Source organism: Acanthochromis polyacanthus, chromosome 19 (assembly GCF_021347895.1).
Source record: "Acanthochromis polyacanthus isolate Apoly-LR-REF ecotype Palm Island chromosome 19, KAUST_Apoly_ChrSc, whole genome shotgun sequence".
Classification (NCBI taxonomy): domain Eukaryota; kingdom Metazoa; phylum Chordata; class Actinopteri; family Pomacentridae; genus Acanthochromis; species Acanthochromis polyacanthus.
In genome coordinates this window covers 16,957,214-16,974,976 of record NC_067131.1, presented here as the reverse complement: position 1 = coordinate 16,974,976, position 17,763 = coordinate 16,957,214, and the positions used below count along the sequence as shown (strand labels likewise).

General features: G+C 41.7%; 1 protein-coding gene across 3 annotated transcripts in view; it reads right to left on the bottom strand.

Annotated features, from left to right (window-relative positions):
• The window catches only part of trrap (transformation/transcription domain-associated protein), a 90,717-nt gene that overhangs the window by 56,222 nt on the left and 16,732 nt on the right, over positions 1–17,763 (bottom strand). For 2 of the 3 annotated variants that reach the window (XM_051939411.1, XM_022204907.2), the window contains exons 23-38: positions 15,888–16,087; positions 15,421–15,638; positions 14,906–15,103; positions 14,400–14,660; positions 13,774–13,935; positions 13,412–13,508; positions 13,065–13,186; positions 11,307–11,477; positions 10,592–10,660; positions 9,427–9,447; positions 8,773–8,892; positions 8,010–8,129; positions 7,542–7,706; positions 7,172–7,353; positions 6,340–6,538; positions 1,290–1,418 (exon numbers count right to left, since the gene is read on the bottom strand). In XM_051939411.1, the coding sequence (XP_051795371.1) occupies positions 1,290–1,418; positions 6,340–6,538; positions 7,172–7,353; positions 7,542–7,706; positions 8,010–8,129; positions 8,773–8,892; positions 9,427–9,447; positions 10,592–10,660; positions 11,307–11,477; positions 13,065–13,186; positions 13,412–13,508; positions 13,774–13,935; positions 14,400–14,660; positions 14,906–15,103; positions 15,421–15,638; positions 15,888–16,087 (2,434 nt within the window). The remainder of the gene's footprint in view (positions 1–1,289; positions 1,419–6,339; positions 6,539–7,171; positions 7,354–7,541; positions 7,707–8,009; positions 8,130–8,772; positions 8,893–9,426; positions 9,448–10,591; positions 10,661–11,306; positions 11,478–13,064; positions 13,187–13,411; positions 13,509–13,773; positions 13,936–14,399; positions 14,661–14,905; positions 15,104–15,420; positions 15,639–15,887; positions 16,088–17,763) is intronic. The other variant, XM_022204908.2, reaches the window with a different exon arrangement.

Genomic DNA, 17,763 nt, shown 5'->3' with positions numbered 1-17,763 from the left:
GCTGTAGACTGAAGTCTTAAATTATTTACTGCACTTAAGTACACAAATAAGACAGAGTAGTACAGTCTACTGAATATACTGTCTGTTAGAATTGTCGAAGTGTAATACATTATTACTGAAGTGCATTGCCTCTAAATGATAATGCACCACAACTCAATGCATTTTTACACATAATGAAAATCTCTTACACCTCTCCAATCAAATCCCAATCACCATTTAAATTCCTTTTAGAAGGGGCACATAAGAGGGGACAACTCATTGAGAGAGTAGGGATAAGGGAGGAAATGAGTTTTAACCAGACCGTAGAGGAGCCATTAGCAGCCATTAGAACTAGTGTTAGTCAGTGATGAGACCTGCCACAGCACAAACAAACACAGTGACCTTTAGCATGGTCACACTGTGACATTTACACCAAGAGTTATAGTGTGGTCTGATGAATGAAACGTGATGGAAAGAGGCACCAGTGGGACGGTGGGAGGAAGAGAGAAAAACAAAAACACACGGAAGAGACTAAAAGGAGTAATATAACATGACAGCAATTAAAGGAAATGTAAGTGAATTTGTAAGATTTGCTTCTAAACACATTATATATGTCAGAAAATAATTTCTGAGCACATGATAAGACTGTCTACTATGTAGTACTGAATAATAAATTGAACTGTTGTTCATTACTTTTGTGTTGAGAAGTTTTAGGCCATGCCTAAATCCTGGCTCGATGATTTAACATGAGTTACTACTACAGCCTACAGTTTGCTGGTTAACTAGTGTAAGTGGCATTGTGTGTTTACTTTACTGTAGCAGGTAGTAGTAGTTGCAGCTGCAAAGTTATGAAAATATTCTATATCTTCAGTGCGCATTTGTGATTTCACATCTCAACTATTTAATTCAGTTCAAACAAACTCCGATCAGTTTGCACAATTAGCACAGTTTTTTCTGCTTCAGATAAAGCGGTTAGTCAGAGACCTCATGACAGACTGGTAGCATCTGTTTCAGAGCAGAGAACATTCCTGTTTTGCCTTTTTTTTTTTTTTTTTTACAATTTTGAATTTTACTTAATAAACGTGGCCATTTTTTCACAATCATTCAAACCCATTTTCATGGGTAAGAACACATTTTCTGTAGTCAGAATTTTTTGTCCTGCTCTGCACAGTAATATGTGAAAGTCATTAGAGACGAAGAATCAGTACGTGGAATGTAGCTGATAGTGAGTGAGAATGGACAGATGGAATGCACAAGGTAAATAAATCAGAGAGAAGTTGATCAAGTTGTGTTGAAGTGTGCATGTGTACCTTGGTGATGAAGACGCTGGTGATGCTTTCAGGATTGTCTCCTTCAGGGTTGGGCGGTCCAAGCAGCTGCTCGCCTTCCCCTTTCTCAAAGCTGTACAGGAAGGCTGGATTCAAGATATGCTGCAGTACCTATTAAACAAGAAAAAAACTCATGTAAAAATGATTTCACTGATAAGAAACTCCATTTTTACATTTACATTTTTCCGTAGGTGAATTTACAGCCTTCACCCGACTTTGCCAAGATTATAATGGATAATTTCACTCATAGCACACCTTCAAGAAAGGAGAAACTAATCAGTGAAATCACTTGGTGTGGTCTTTCAAAAGCTACATAAAAGAAAAAACTTGCACACTCTCAGCTCTCCATCGCACATAATTAAGCGATGAAAGAGCAATCTGCACTAAAATCTATTCTAAAATCAACGGGGCAGAAGTCTTTTTTAGACTGATAATAACAGGGGAAGAAACTTTGATTCAATAAACAGGAAAAAAGACATCAGTGCACAAAGACAGGCTTGAGGCATGGCAATGTCAAATGTGACCCATAATAATGGTAATAAATAGCGTGACATTTAAGAAAGAAAAAAAACAATGCATATTCTGAAACAACACGGAAGAAAAATAACATTCTCTTAATCAATCTATGCGCATTTAAAGCAAAAACAAAAATCCATAAAAATCCAAAATCCAAAGAGGGAAGAATTAAAATGTCATTTACTAATATGTTGAAACCTGCAGGGATTGCGAATGAAGGCGTGATTAGCCAGTAAAATACAAAATAACCCAAGCACAATAGGGCTAACGACTGCATTTATTAAAGAAGCTGCTATCTATTAATGAACACCCCTATTCAATCCATCATTGGGGAGGACAGGGCATCGCTCAGTGGAGAATGAGCTGTGGTAGCATATGTTCCAACTCCTCCATTAGCACATTATTCACGCGCACTCTGCACAACGTACATGCATGTTGATAGACCCACACACACACTCCCAAATGAAAATACAAAGAAAACGCATCGAGTACCACTCTGATCTTCCGTCTCATCTGTTCCTATTAATTCCAACCCTCTCTGACATCAATCACTGTAAAATAACAGCATTTTTTTGTAATGCTGCTCATGATGTGCTCTTACACAAGCGCTACATCTGTGTGATAGTTCATGTGTGTGATGTAATACTTCCGAGCAAGTGGCCTAAATCTTGTTCTGCAGGTGTCTTAATTTTGTTAAATCCTATTTCCATTTGCAAATGAGCGTGTGTGTGTGTGACTGAGTGTGTTGCAGTGCTGCTAGAGGAGTTCTCTGACCTCAACGGGAGGTATATAGTAATGAGGGAGGGAGATAATGCATTATGCTTCCATATACTTCAGCAATGCACCAAAAAATGTATGACTCTAATCTTGAAGAACAATTGCGAGAATAATGTAATCGGTTTTACACATTATTAGGCGTATGTGCTGCTGAATTGCTGCTGATTTTAAGAACTCTGCTTCAATAATGCGATTACACTGGGATGATTAGTTAATTGTCTATATTTGACTGTTCGGACCAGCTACTAACAAGACAGTAAATCTGTGTTTATAATACAGTTTTGCAATGATAATATTCCAAATGTGAAATGTAAAAACAAATCATTAAAACTGTTCAAACTGCTCCTTTAATATAATAGAAGGGGTGCACAAAATTTACAGGTACAAACAAAACATGTATTTGTTGCGTCACCTGAAAAGTTCAGTTTGATTTCGGTCTCTGCTGAGTAGACGGTAGTAACACAGCATGCAGACATATTCTGATGTTGCAGAAAAGTCTGTTGCATTGTTTGTCGTGATGGAAACATAAAGAGAAACAGCAGAATGTGAAACAGATGCACTGTGCTTCATAAATTTCATACATTTGTTTGTTTGCTTGTCTGCGCGAGATCTCCACCGCGAATAGTCAAACGCTTTAGAACAGAAGAGCAGCACAAAAGCGGTTTTCTGTAAGAAGTGTTAGGATAAAAGAAAAGAAGGAACACAACAGCAGCAGCATGAGGTCAGTCTGTGCTACCATCGATGATTCATTGCTCCTGTCTCTGTCCTTCTCTTTCTTAAACACTCCTCTCTGCTCGCTCAAACTACTCTCCTAGACTCTTGAGATGTAGTAAAAGAATCAGGTTTTCTATCTAACTCCCAGGCATGACTAAGAAGACGCGCACACACTTGCCTCTGATATTGCGCTTCCGGGAAAATGCTACAGGCAATTATTTAAATGTCAGTGGAGGTAACACCCACACTCATCCGCTTGCTCACGACTCATATACCAATCAACACAAACATATTCATACAGAAACGCATCCTGTGTCTGTCGGCCTGCGTCTCTGCCTCACAGCTAGCATCTGCTGCACACCAGAGGAGGACAATTAAGGGAAAAACAACAATAGGAGCAAAACTCTGAAGGGGGCAGGGCAGTGGGGATGCTGCAGCTTTGGTAGCTCAAAGACTAAACTCTACTCTGCTAAACATTCAAATGCAGCAATTCCACCAAGAAAGATACAGAACAATGAGTTGCCTGGACTCTCTCTTATGCCTTTACTTTGCGTCCCATTTTCAGTCCATACAACATGAAAGCAGTGCTAAACGGAAGGCAAGGCAAAAAGGAAAGGTGGAGTGAGCAGCGTCAAAAACACAACTATGTCCTTGGCTTTGGAGGTCTGTGTACACTTGTCAGGTTCCTCTGCATGTGTGTAGTTGTGTGTTCTTGCTACACAGTCATTTGGCTATGTGCTATTGGGTGCCAGGACAGGCCTTCCCCACTGACCCGTTTGTACTTAACAGCAGTGCTGTCGCTCCTCTGTGCCAGGTTATGTGCCTGCTACAGCTGTGCAAAAATGTGTGTGTGTGTGTGTGTGTGTGTGCGCGCGCGCGAGTTTGCGTGAGTGCCTGCATGCGGGAGAGGGAGCTTAATTAAAAAGCAGCCCCAATGACTGTAATGCTTGCAGCAGCAGGTCAGGTGGAGAGGACAGAAGCATTCATCTGTGAGCCTCTGAGGGTCTAGAACCAGACAAAATGACCTTCCTGACTCTATCAAAGAACTTCTGGTACAAAACACGCCAACCATAAAAGTCACTCAGATCAGATCCCTGAAGGTTGTATATCCCCACACTGAGGAAGCAAAGTAAGTAAGGCGAGGAGATGCCAAATCATAAATAATGCATCACTCAGTTTAGGGTTGGGTAAGCTTATGGATTATCGAAGATTTAAAATCTATTTTTCCACAATGCAACAAGTCCAGAATATAAATCAAAAGTGTTATTGTCAATTAAAGTCTATGTATGCTACAGTTTCATATTAGCATATTTATCTAAATGCGTTTTTTTAATATATGAGGCTTTATAATATATTTATATATTTGAAAATGCAGAGTTTTGGATTGCAGCTTCAATGACAAAAATGTCCTTGGCCTCTCATTTTTAACAATAAAGCTCTTGTTTTTGCACATTTCATGTAAATCTGACATACTTCCTCATTACTAGGAGCCACCACTTCATCCTGTTCCCAGAACATTTTCTTGCATCACTTTGTTGTTACATTACAAAATGCTCGTTATTTCCTACAGCCAAGGTATCTCATAAAACTAACTTTTCTCTATAACCCAAGTTGGTATATTGTGATAACACCCTGCCAACTTGTGACAGCATACCAGCCAAGGCACTCCCACATGGTGTTTAAAACTAAATTAAGTCCATCACTGCCTGCAGAGACACTGTAACATAGAGCAATTATAATACCACATGGCTGATAAACATTTAACATGCTGCAGGATGCTTCTGTTATGGCTGTGGATTGCTTTCATTTTGTCTGTGCACCTATGTGTAAACACCATGTGTGGTTCAGTATAGGTGTTGGCATACCAAGTCACAGGTGATGTTGTATGACAAGAATGGCACTGCAGATCCACCATCACAATCACCTCTCCACAGACACAGAACCGTACTGTCGAAGTACCGTACATCCATCATTTTATCGCTTAGTCTGAGTAGGGTCGAAGTGGGAGCTGGAGCCTGTCCCACTGCAACACGGCTGAGCACACCTGAACAGGCCACTGGTCTGTCACAGTGCTGACAGAGGTAATCTCAAATCTAGAGGCAATTTTTAACAGAGTTACAAAGTAAATATGCTTTGGTCTAGACTATAAACTTCATGTAAAATGTGTTGGAAAACATGACAACATTCAAGAAGGGCTCAGTTTCTGGTCAGAGATGGAGGGGGACTGTTTTATTGCTGAAATGATGGTATATATTTTTGTGTTCACTCTTTAACTGTCTTATTTTTCATTCTTCTGTATTTAGTAGTTTGTGACTCAGCTGTAAGGCCCTGAATATCTAAATATCACTAACCTGTTTTATGCAAGTGAACTCGGAGTGACTGATAGCAGTGAACACTTTGCAAACAGAACTATGCGTTTTATGTTATACAGCTTGCTACATACATGTAGACACAAGTATATAGTCTCATAAGGTACAGTATGTGGTCAGGAGTTGGTGGCAGGTCTTCTACAGGTTGACACTGTGCACTTGTACTCATCACTGAGACAGAAGTGTTGACCTGAATGCATATTCAAGGGCACCACCATCCCAAATGTCAGTTACTGTATCCAGCCTTGTGAATAGTGCTCTTGGCTTTATGAGGTAGCAGCAGGGTAGATGTAGATTCTTACTATACATTAACATCTGCATTTCAGTTAACCAATACTGCATTGGCTGGTGCAGAGTTGTAGTCTGACCATTGACAACTGATACCAAAACACGCATTTACACATAGGCGCACAAACATAACCAATCCACAGACAAAAGTCATGACCATGCTATATATTTATCAATCATATGAGTGCTCTAAGCCACACTGTTTCTTCAAAGTTTAAATGGTAAAACTGTATTCGACCTCCAGACATCACTTGGATGTCAGTTCTAAAAGATGTTTGGCAAAACTCTAAAAGTTACAGCGAAATTTCAAGTCTGTGTGGCATGGAATCATTAAGTGGCTTTCCTGCTCTGCTTGTCTGTGTGCATACCTTTGCTTTCAGCTCATCGTTGAAGTGGGGGTCATTGAACTCAACGAAGCGGAAGAACAGGGCACGTTTCTGGGCAATGGAGTAGTTCTTGGGAATATCCTCCTCCATATACTCCTTCAGGAAGGTCATGTTGCACAAGAAGCGACCTGTAAAGGCGCGCAGCAGCTGGAACAGCAGCTCGATCTCGGAGTAGTTTCGCCTTTTGGGAAGACAGAGGGTCAATCAGTTCAGTGCACAGACGGAAAGAGATACGCCAACAACAATCAGTGTGCCATGCGCAACAGAATTTGTAGTACCAACTAATCTAAATCTGATAACTAGCCAGTTTCATACATTTTTGAAAGAGAACTTTATCAAAAGAAGATTGACGGAACACATACATTCTAAAATTACTGGCTGGAGTGGTTGGGGTTAATTGCAAGGTCTGAAATAAACATCTGCTGAGTGTCTAGTGCACCAAGTGTGTTAGCACATTCTCAGTGTTCAGACAGAGAGGTGGGGTGAGAAGGTCATTCATGATTGGAATGTTGTTAAACTTAGAAACTGCACTAACTTCAAAAATTTGCATTATTATCTTGTAGTGCTTATACTACTTAATAACTCAAAATGGTCCTCAAAGGGTCACTTAAGTCATCAAGTTTCACACTGATGGTAGCACTGTTCAGATTAATGACTGGCCCATAAGTTCATCTACCACAGTCGTTTGGAAGAGTATGCGGTTTCTTATTAGTCCCCAAACAACAAATTCATATCAAATATCTATTTTCAGGTACAGCTTATCCACTAGTCACTCAGATTTTCTCCTCATTACATGTTGAGTAAGTCTACATACTTGCAGTAGCTTAGCAAGCAATAGGCCAGCAGTTTGGGCTCCTTCCAGTTCGTGGCAGCCATGTTGTCTTTGCGATGTCTCTCCTGGAACGCTTCACTGACCCAGACTCGCCTCAGCTGACTGACCAAGGAGTGCTGTCCTGCCAGCCAACCCTCATCATTCTTAACGATGATGCTAATAATCTGAACAGATGGGAAGAAGAAAAAAAGGTTACGTTAGGTTAGGACAAATGATGGAGTTAATAACAGTTAAGCAGTACTAAGATTTGGATGAAGGACCACATTAGACATGCACACATCTGACTGGCAAAGACATGTAAATGTGTGGGTGTAGGTGTACATCTTATGGCACCCAATGGAAATGTGCAAACCTTGATAGCCTGAAACTGCAAATCCAGTCTAGCTGTGGTGGTTGAGGGAGATCCAGGTCGAACGGTTGCTGCAGTACCAGCAGGAACAAGCAGGGGGACGAAGCGGTTGGGATTAGAGGCCAGTACGTCTCTTAGTGGCTTGGCATCTTTGTGTTTCAAAAAACTCTGCAGATGAACACATACATACAGTAAAACTGGAGAAATCTGTGTTCACGCCACTGAACCAACAACTGCACATAACACATTTTAAGAAATATGATGTGGAATGATTAAAAAAAATTAGGAAATTTTACTGGGAGTGATCCATCTCAATTTGGTATTAACAGGACTACTGAGCCTCGAAACACCCAATATATCCCTGATTATGGCCTATTACAGAAGCAGCAAAAAAGCAAAATGCTTTTTTAATGGCAAATATGTCCATGAAAAGACTGAAGGGGCTGCTACTCAGAGCTGCGATTGTCTGACCATGAACATGCGGCTCCACTGGGGGTCGTTGAGCGTAGCCTCCATCATAAACAGCTCCACCGTCTGAGATGGGTGCCGTGTCAGGAACTTGATCAAAGGCTCCCTGAATGGACTGCCGGCCTGGTGTGAGACAAAATAAGAGCAGAGAAGGAAAAGCAAAGGAAGCAGTCAGAAAAAATCTAAGTTGAGAATGACTTTACGAAAGCAAACGCAGACTTAGACTGTATCACTTTCTTGTGAAAATTCAGACGCTCCGAGCCGTTGACACTGTACTTTATACCATACAGATGTAATAAATTTATCCCAGATTCAGATTAGTAATATCTTGAGATGAAGTGTTTAGCATTTAATGTAACTATTGTCGACTTCACCTATAAAATGTCAATGGCTGTTCTATCAAGCTGTAACGTTGTTTAAAACACAACAATGGTCATTTCCTCATCTCTACCATTGTAACAACTAATTAAAACCAACATCTACTTTTCTTGCCTCAGTCTCCCTACTACACACTACTTACAACTGCTCAACTAACACAACATTAAGTCACCAGAAAAGCACAAATCTAATTTCTGACACATCTAACCCTTTATGTTAATAAAAAACAACTAAAGCCTCTATTTTCGTGAATCACTGTTTGGGCAGTGCTTTAGGATTTCATTGCTAATCCTCCTGCAGCTTTAATTGTCTGCATGACTATGATGGATTCTGAACACTACTTATAATGCAAGACAGTCTATCTAAAGAGTGAAATTGAGTGTCTTACCTCTATGAGCATGGCTCTCTCCGTCTTCATGACTACCTCCAGCAGAGGTTTGACTAGAGTCTGAGGTGCGGCGGGGATCAGGTGGAAAAGGTTAATGATGGCAGAACAGATCTTCATCTCCTACAGAAAGATTCAGAGAAAGACAACAGAGGGAACAAAGGAGTGGATGAAATTCATGGACAGATGACTTAGACACAGACAATTTCTAACAGACAGCCTTGATGGACAGCCACTGTGGAAAGACGAGGATGAATCTTGGTCAAACGACTGCAATTATTAGGTAGTTAGGTGCAGATAACAACACTCACATGAGCTCTTGGATTACATTTGCACAGGGTCAAAACAAATAAAGGACAGAAAGCATGGTCATTTTTCATAAACACTGGGTTATCAACATCTTGGAGGAGCAAAAGTCAGAGGCAAAACAGGAGAACTGGACACTTGTAAACAGTCAAAATGTGAGGTTAGAGCAAAGCGACTGAGATGACAGTAATACTTCTGAAGATGACCACAGACACATGGAGACAGAAATACAGGGCAACTCCACCACTACCACGACATTGGTTCAGTTCACCAGCACGACATTGGTTCAAACTAAGTTTCAATCACTGACAGAGTTACCAACAGAGGGCGCAACACCAGGTCACATCTCACCTCAACGCCCTCCAACGCAGGCTGTACCAGAACGGGAGACAATGATCAGAGTCAGCAGAACAGTATGTGTGCATTTTTGTGTGGCTGTGTGTTGTCTGTCTTTGTTCCACATGGAAGGTGAGCAGATAAGACAGGGTGATAATGGACAGGCAGACGGCAACCTCTACAAGTGACCTCAGGAACAACTTTTCTCAGGATTCAATGAATCAAAAGGCCGGGGCTGAATTGGAATGTAAACTGAGTAACACAGAATCAATGGCATTCGGAGGAAAACACTGATACCAAGTCAGACAGACATTTTTTGGCATTGTAGTTACACCATTCCAGTCAGATTAGTTTTCATTTATCTGTCACACGAACTACTTCTTTCTCCTCTTCACTCAGTATTCCACTCAGCGTTCTCCTCCGATCTGTCAAAACGCTCTCATGTCAACATGTCTTCAGACCGTCTTCCTCGGCCCTGCCTCATCCCTCCGTCCCCAGTTTTTGTCTTTATCAGGCTGAGCTAATTGACTCCATGACCCTGGCTCTACTGTCACTGCCAGCCTTGCTGTCAACAGGCACAAAGACCACAATTTGGAGGGCGGGAAAGACAAAGGCCCAATTTGCATCTAATTAAACACACCATTTTGAGATGGGTCAGGATGAACTCGCATGAAGAGAGGGGAGCAAAAAAAAATTGCTTTATTTCTGTGAGGGAGAGGCAGCTGCTTTTTCCCCTCTCTCACCTTTTCTCTGCCTTTACAAGGTTATCTGTCGAGGAGATAATGAGGAGACGCAGTGCTGGGCCCACCACCGCCTGCCTGGCGCCTAATTAATCATTGATTGTAATATGGGCACTCACAACTCATCTGGGAGGAGGCCACACAGAGAAGGTGTTGACTACATGTGACTATGGCTTTGTGAGTATAAGGAGCAATTTCTCTCCCCCTTCAGTGAATGCTATTTGGTTCAGGTAGCCCGCATCAACTGAACAAAAACGGTGAGAGCAGACAGTCATATTGACCTGGCCATGAACGCTTTTACGCTGCATTCAAGCAGGATTTCAAGAAAAGCACACAAAAGAAAGAGGACACATCTACATGCTGGAAATGACAAGAATGACTCACATTTGTATTAAATCTTTCAGTGTGGAAGGTGTTATGTGTGAAATGTGTCTACTTACACTGCCATCACTGCGCTGGCCACCTTTGTGCGTTATAACAACCACCTCCATCCACTTCCGCAGGTGTTGCTGCGAATCAGAGAGGCAGAGAAATAAGACTGAGGCCACGTGTAAATGTAGCGCATGTGGGTGCACGGCTGTTTAATTCTACAGGTAGAACACGGCAGATATTCACTCAAGAGATACAAGTAATAAATAAGCAAATCCTCAACTAATATTTCAGCTCTCTGCTGAAAAGCTTTGCTTAATTAGAAAACTATCATAAGGCAGACAAGTCCACAGATAATAACGTGCTTCTCACTGCCAAAAAAAAGTGTCAGCCTACTACACAGCTGCTAGAGGTTTGTCGTTGTGTCTTGGCTTGTATTTCACTTTGACACCATTTCTTTTTAAATATTTGATGTTGAAGTATAAGAAAAAACACTAACTGACCAGTGTAAGCAGATCTTATTAGACTGCAAACAGAAAACTTCAACAGAAGTATTTTGAACCATATTAATCTGCAGAATTACAAGCAATTTTTAAAGTTAAAAAATATTCAAAAACTCAGCTCAGAAAAAGTTTCAGCTGAATCTCTGGCACTAAGCTGCCAGTTTTAAGCTGTGGTTGTCATGCCGATGCCTTAATAAATGCTGAGCTGTCAGGTGCTGAATAAAAGATCAGCAAATGTTTCAAGATGAGATGGAGAATAACAACAGAGTCTGAAGTTTCTCACCATCATCTGGTCACAGAACTTGTCATTGAAGGAGTTTGGGAAAAGTCGTGTGACGGAGGTTAGACGGTTCACCACGTTGAGCGTCAGGCTGCGGTAGTCACCCAGCATCATCAGCAAAGGCCTCATGTGAGTGTGGATCTGGTCCACCTCGATAGTGGCACCTTCCAGGAACTGTGACAGCATAAAGAGGAAACATTAGCAAGTACAATCCGATATTAAAATTTCTTCAGTGTTGTTAAAATCCCCGAAATTAAAACTGTTCATAGAACAAAAAAAAGTTTTGATAGTGGTGTAGCAAAGTTGTCGAAACTAGTTTGTTCGGATGTAATTAAAACTGTTTCTCTCCAAAGCGTGAAACAACAACATTTTAATTTCCCCTCCACATTTTTTTTTTGTCCCAAACACAAGACCCGGCCTTGTCTGGTTTTCTTGCACCGGTAACGTCTCACTACCCCTTGTGTCTCCATTAAAGAACTAAGGCCACTCAAATGAGGGCATGGTGAGCTATAAACAAGCACACATGCCCGCCAAACACCGATGACGCACACCCACAGCCTCACACAGACGGGGAGGGGGATGATGCATGGCAGCCACATTCATTTTCCTCTCAGCGCTGAGAACAAACACTCCATCCTGTATCGATCTGGCCATGGCAACGCTCATTAGTGCTAGCAGGGCAGAGATGAAGGAACGGAGAGAACAGAAAATGGTAAGCGAAGAAAAAAAAATCAGGATCGTGAAAAGGAGTGACAGTGGTGAAAAAAGGGAAGAAAATTAAGGACGCGGAAATGGAAAGGAAAATAAAGTAATAAAGAGCTTTGAGTAGATTGATAGAGGCTAAGATGGTATGGATACTTTGATGAATAGAGGCAGGGCTGGTTCAGGGAGAGTGTGATAAAGCAGAGGGAGGTCCACATGAAGATAAGTGGGAGGGGAAATGGTATGAGGGGAGGATTAACAAAGAACTTCTAAGATGGCAAATGACACGAGTGACACAGATAAAACACAGCAAAGGAGAGGACAATGGAAAACAAGATAATGAAAAACTATACTTAAACAAATAGAAAAATCAAAAGGTGCGGTAGGGCTGATCTAAGCCATTTCAAAGGTGTAGAAAATGTGATTTTGGAAAAGATTTAAAGGGTGAGACCAAATTTACTTGTCGAATCTTGTAGTGAACAGACTAATCCAGATTTAGAAAGGCTATGTCTGCAGGTCTCGGGCTTAGATTTTGCTCCAGGGGAGTGGAAGCAAGTGACATAAGAAATATATGCGCTTTCTAAATGATAAAGTAATATAAACAAATGAATACCAAATCAATGAAAAAACACAAAGCGACTGTTAATGCAAAGCTACTAACATAAAAGCAGTTTAACAAAAATTGAGTATTACAAAGTGACAAGGGGGCAGAGATTTTGCAATGTGAAAATGAGCATTTAAAAATGGAGTGTCCCTGAAAATATCCACAGCATTGTCTTGAACAGAAACAAGCAGTAAATAGTCCTCCAGGCCTTTCCATAAGATAACATTATGATATTGCAATCCGACTTAATAATTATAGAAACACAAGAAAATGTTCACGTCTTAGAAATGTCTGCTCAATAACAAAAACAGGCCAGAGATGATTGATAAAGTTGATTGATTTAAGGGGCAAAAACTATTTAAATTGTATAATTTACCTGAAAGATTCAATGTGTTACCATCATATTTCAACCAATAACAAAGCCTACCCAAAAGGACGAGAACATTCACACTGACCTTCCTCATGCACGCCTCGCCCGCTTCCTGCAGTTCATTGTTGGTGGAGTTGAGGGCTTTGAACAGAGCAGCAATGATCTTCTCTCTGGACTGTGGCAAGTAGTTACAGGCTGCAAGGGCATCTAAGTAGGATAAAGAATATGAACAACATTCATCACTTCCTTTCTGATAAAAGAAAAAAAGAACAATAAGTCAGATCTTCCCCAGAGATAAGGTGGAGGACTATACTTGAAGGTATTTAGCTAATGGCTGCATCCAGAGCACCAAGTAATGATGTCAAAGGAAAAGCATTACTAGCCAACTACATTACAAGAAAAAAATAATGGTGCACTGTGAGGCCAACTTACTGAGGGCAGCAATGCGTAGAGGAACCAGGGAGGGAAGGCTCTTATAACACGGCAGCTTCATCAGAGCCGCATCCTCGGCCTCGCACAGGTTCAACAGCTAGACAGAAGGAAAAAATAACGAAGGTCAATGAAAAAAAAAACGGGCAGAGATCAATAGATCAATAACCTGAAACTAGGTCAAAGCACTTGTCACACTTACTGCGATTTCTCTTAAATGCTTGTTTAATACAAAGATGTGGCATGGCGAAATGTGTGCTCATACACAACATAAAAACAAACTACTTTTTTTCTTCTTTTTTTTTAAAACCACCAATAAGGAAAGTCAATATTCTCAGTGATGATCAACTCTACATCTTGCATACCTCTGTGTAAAAGACCTTGTGCTCCATGACATTGAGGTCCATTGTGAAGAGTCGTGGCTGCAGGGTGGTGCAGAAGGTGTTGCCCTCCATCAGCCCGATCTGGGCGTTGGCAGGCTGGTGACGAAGCAGGTGTTTCTTGGGGGGAACCATGTCTTGCAAAACCTGAAGAGAGAAAAAAAAATATTGAAACAGGGGCCTCATTTCGTCACGTTACATTTATATTTTTGCCTTTAAGCTGGCACTCTTCTCCAGCGCACTTAGAGTGCAAAGATGAAATTATTATTCACCAACTGTGTCCACCCTCTTCTGGATGAAGAAATCACTTACTGATAAAAAGAAATATTGCAGCTTTGAATATAAAACTGAGATACTGACAAGGATTCAAACTGGGGTAATGGGACACAATTTTCAGTATTCACAATTTAATATGCTTTATTGGTGTGAATATCATATTAATAATATTGCTAAAGAACCGAGATGGTATAATAAAAAAATGAAAAAGAAAAACATAGAACACTTACTAAGATAACCAAATTGTGTTCAAGCTCATAAAACAAGTGCATTTTAAGTGTCTAGCACAACAATACATCATCACATCCATTTAAAGACAACTTTTCATCTTTCACCTCTTTGTGCGGCTCCATGATGACAGTAACACTCTTGCCAGTGACCTGGGCAAGCACCTGCAACGAGTGCATGGCCTGCTTTCTAACAGTGGAATTGGGGGAGGTGACCTCGCGGACCAGATCATGGGTAACCATGTGGAAAGACTTGTCCTGGGCGGCCAGGAGCTCTTCGGTCTTTTCTTCATCTTTCAGTGGAGTGGCACAGCGAACCAGCAACTGCTCCAGGGTGGTCTTCGCCATGGCTACTGCTCCATTTGACACCTGTGTGAAAATCAAGAAGATAATGAGTGTAATGCCTTAGCAGGACAGGAGCAGTGCTATGACAGGACAGAGGAATTGTTACAGCACACCTGCAGCAAGAATGTCAGCAGAAGTCAACTAAAGATGAAAAGCAGGGAAAGTTTTGCACAAATAATTATGGTAATCGACAGAAGTGTGTCAACGTTACATTTACTCCTTCTGAAATTATTTGCCAAGTAATAGATTGTGCACACATTTGCTCCCACCTCTCCTGTGAGGTCCATCATGACAAAGAGCAGGGCTTTGAGAAAGGTGAGCTGGTTCTGGAGCACCCAGATCAGAGGCAGTCTCTCCATCAAGAACTTTATGGACACGACGCCACCGAGCTTGGCATACCAGGCCTGCTCATAGCAGCAGGCACAAAGACGCTCCACGATGTAGGAGAACAAGGGCAGCTGGCATGCCTGGGGTTGTAGATGACAGGGTGATTCCCATTTGAAAGTCATACACATATGAAGCCATAAACTAAAAACAGGATAATTATGAAATGACAAAAATGTACAGAACTTTATCACAAGTGTGGCAGACGGTCAGCTCAAATTAGGAATGATCAGTGTCAGAATATTTGTTTCCAGAAGGTTGATTTTGCACAAAATACGGCAAGAAAAACTCTCTTAATAGTCTTAATGGCAGTTTTCAACAGATTTGCAGAAGAAATGCAGCAACAATGTCAGACTGACAAATAAGTGAACCCTCCAACACCCTCCTCCCACTGACTTACCCTCTCCTTGGAGCCAAGGATGATGCTGGCCACATCAAAGATGACAGCCAGGGCCACTTCTCCAATCTTACACAGCTCCTTCTCCTCGTAGGCCATACAGATAGCTATGGCATCAATCAGAACCAGCGGATCCATGCCCTTTGAGCCGTTCTCCTCACTGTGGAACATGGCTGTGCTTGGCTGGCTGCCCAGCTGGTAGCACGGCAGCAGAAAAGGACCTGGGTTGAAGGAGCAGGACAAGTGGAAAAGAATTGCATGTAATGTTAATCACAAATCTTACTATAGACCCTGAGATGTAACCTATAAATTTCTGTTATATGTTGGGTCACGTAGAGAATTAAAAAGACAGACTTGTAATGAAATCAGAGAAAGACAAAAATTGGAAAGAGAATAATTTTCTTGAGCAGCTGGGAAAAAATGCCAGCTAATATTAGATGTAGCGAGTAGGAAGAGCACCAGTCCCTTACCACACTGCTGGGCCACAGCGACCATGGTATAATGGCGAATCAGGCTGGCTACAAAGGGCAGTGCGCTGGGCCTCAGGTCCTTTATCACAGCAGACATGAATGCCCCAGTCAGGGCCTGTTCAAATGTTCTGCGGGCAGGCGTGTCTTGCGCTTTATATCGGTGAGAGATGATGACATTGGGGATCCACTTCTCGGCAAAACTAACAGGGGGAGAAAACCGCACGATGAATGAGATCACTACATGTTAACTAGGACAACAAATGAACATGTGGTAGTGGCAGTGGCAGTGAAATGTTAATGAAGATGGAAGGCCAAAAATCATGCAACGGTGTGTGCTCAGTCCATTCACACAATATTTGAAAATAGGGATCCATGTCTATTGCTTTTCTGTCAAGCCCATACTTTTAATTCTTTGTCCTTAAATATTCTGCCTCCTCTTTGTTCATTCCGCCTTTCTATTCTTCTTCCTTCATTTTTGTCCCCTGTTGGTATTTTTGTTATTTACGGCCGCTGAAGGCAACTAGGCTGTGGTGTGATTGAGCAGCTGTTTTCTCCATGCTTGAGCTTGTGTTTTATAATGCCACACGCCAGGGGCGGACCTGATGGATCGCTTCATTTTATTATTGCCATTTTAAAAAACTGCTCTTTGGAGGGGGAGGGGTGGAGGGAGGGGTAGGAGGTGCAGCAGGGGGGCATGCAGGGGTGGAGAAAGTGGTGGGTGGCATGGTCAACAGAATGTCAGATCAATTGCCCTTCGCTCGTTCAGGAGCATGCCACTCCGAGCTGCTCCATGCTGCCAATTTGACATTTCATGCATTGCTCTATGTGTCTTTTTTCTTCTTCTGTTTTAACATTGACGAGGTACTGAGGCAGAGAGAGATATAGTTGGAGGATGATGAAGGGAGGCAGAGAGGCAGGAAAAAAAGCAGACAAACTCTTTCAAGAGAAAAAGAACACTGCAAATCCGAGACGTCTGAAGAGGCGGCAGGCACAGCCCCCTTGATCATAACTGACACACTTCATTATCCCCATGTGCACAACAATGTATTTGTGTGCATTTGAATGTTAGCACATAATGACGGGAGAGTGTACGGGGCATGGTGTAGTATAAACAGACAGGGGAAAGTCAATTAGCCCCTGCCCGGGGATCAATGATGGTAATGTGACTAACCCACCCGACAACCACCCCCATTCCCGTTCGTCTGTTCATGTATGCCTTTCTGCCTTTCGGTGAAGCCTGCCAGGAGGTGGGTGGCCCGCAAACGTGTAATTAGCAATACTCGCTCTTGAGAGGGAATTGATGAAGCAGTGTGTAGCAAAGATGTGATGTAGAAGTTAGAAAGCAGGACATGTAAGCAGGTAGCAAGGCAGGAAGATGTGACGGGGATAGGGAACGATGTGTATGTGGACCTGGTGGGGAGGGCGGATTAGGAGAGGGCAAGACAGAAAAGGTGTGGCAAGAGTAGAGGCCAAGGTCAAGTTGAGTCAAGTAAAGATAGAACCAGGGGAGTGATCGATCAGAGGCTTAACTGTGTCAGGACTCAAACGCAAACACGTGAGATACATCTTTATCAACTCCTATCAATTGGGAACACTAAAGTTTCACTTATGGCCAATTCAGACTCCATTGTTTGAAGAACACAAAGAAATACAACACTGTGGCTAAGAAAACGCACAGATAATTATCATTTTGGCAGTGTAACTGCAGAATGACATACCAGCACATTATGGCTGTAACTCATAATTACTTTCACTGATGATTGAACTGTCCTCTTTTTTCATGTAATAATTGTGTAATTAGTTTGGTCTGTAACATGTCTGGAAAAGATTTTTAAAAATGTCAAAGTTGATAGCTGAACATGACAACTGTCTTATT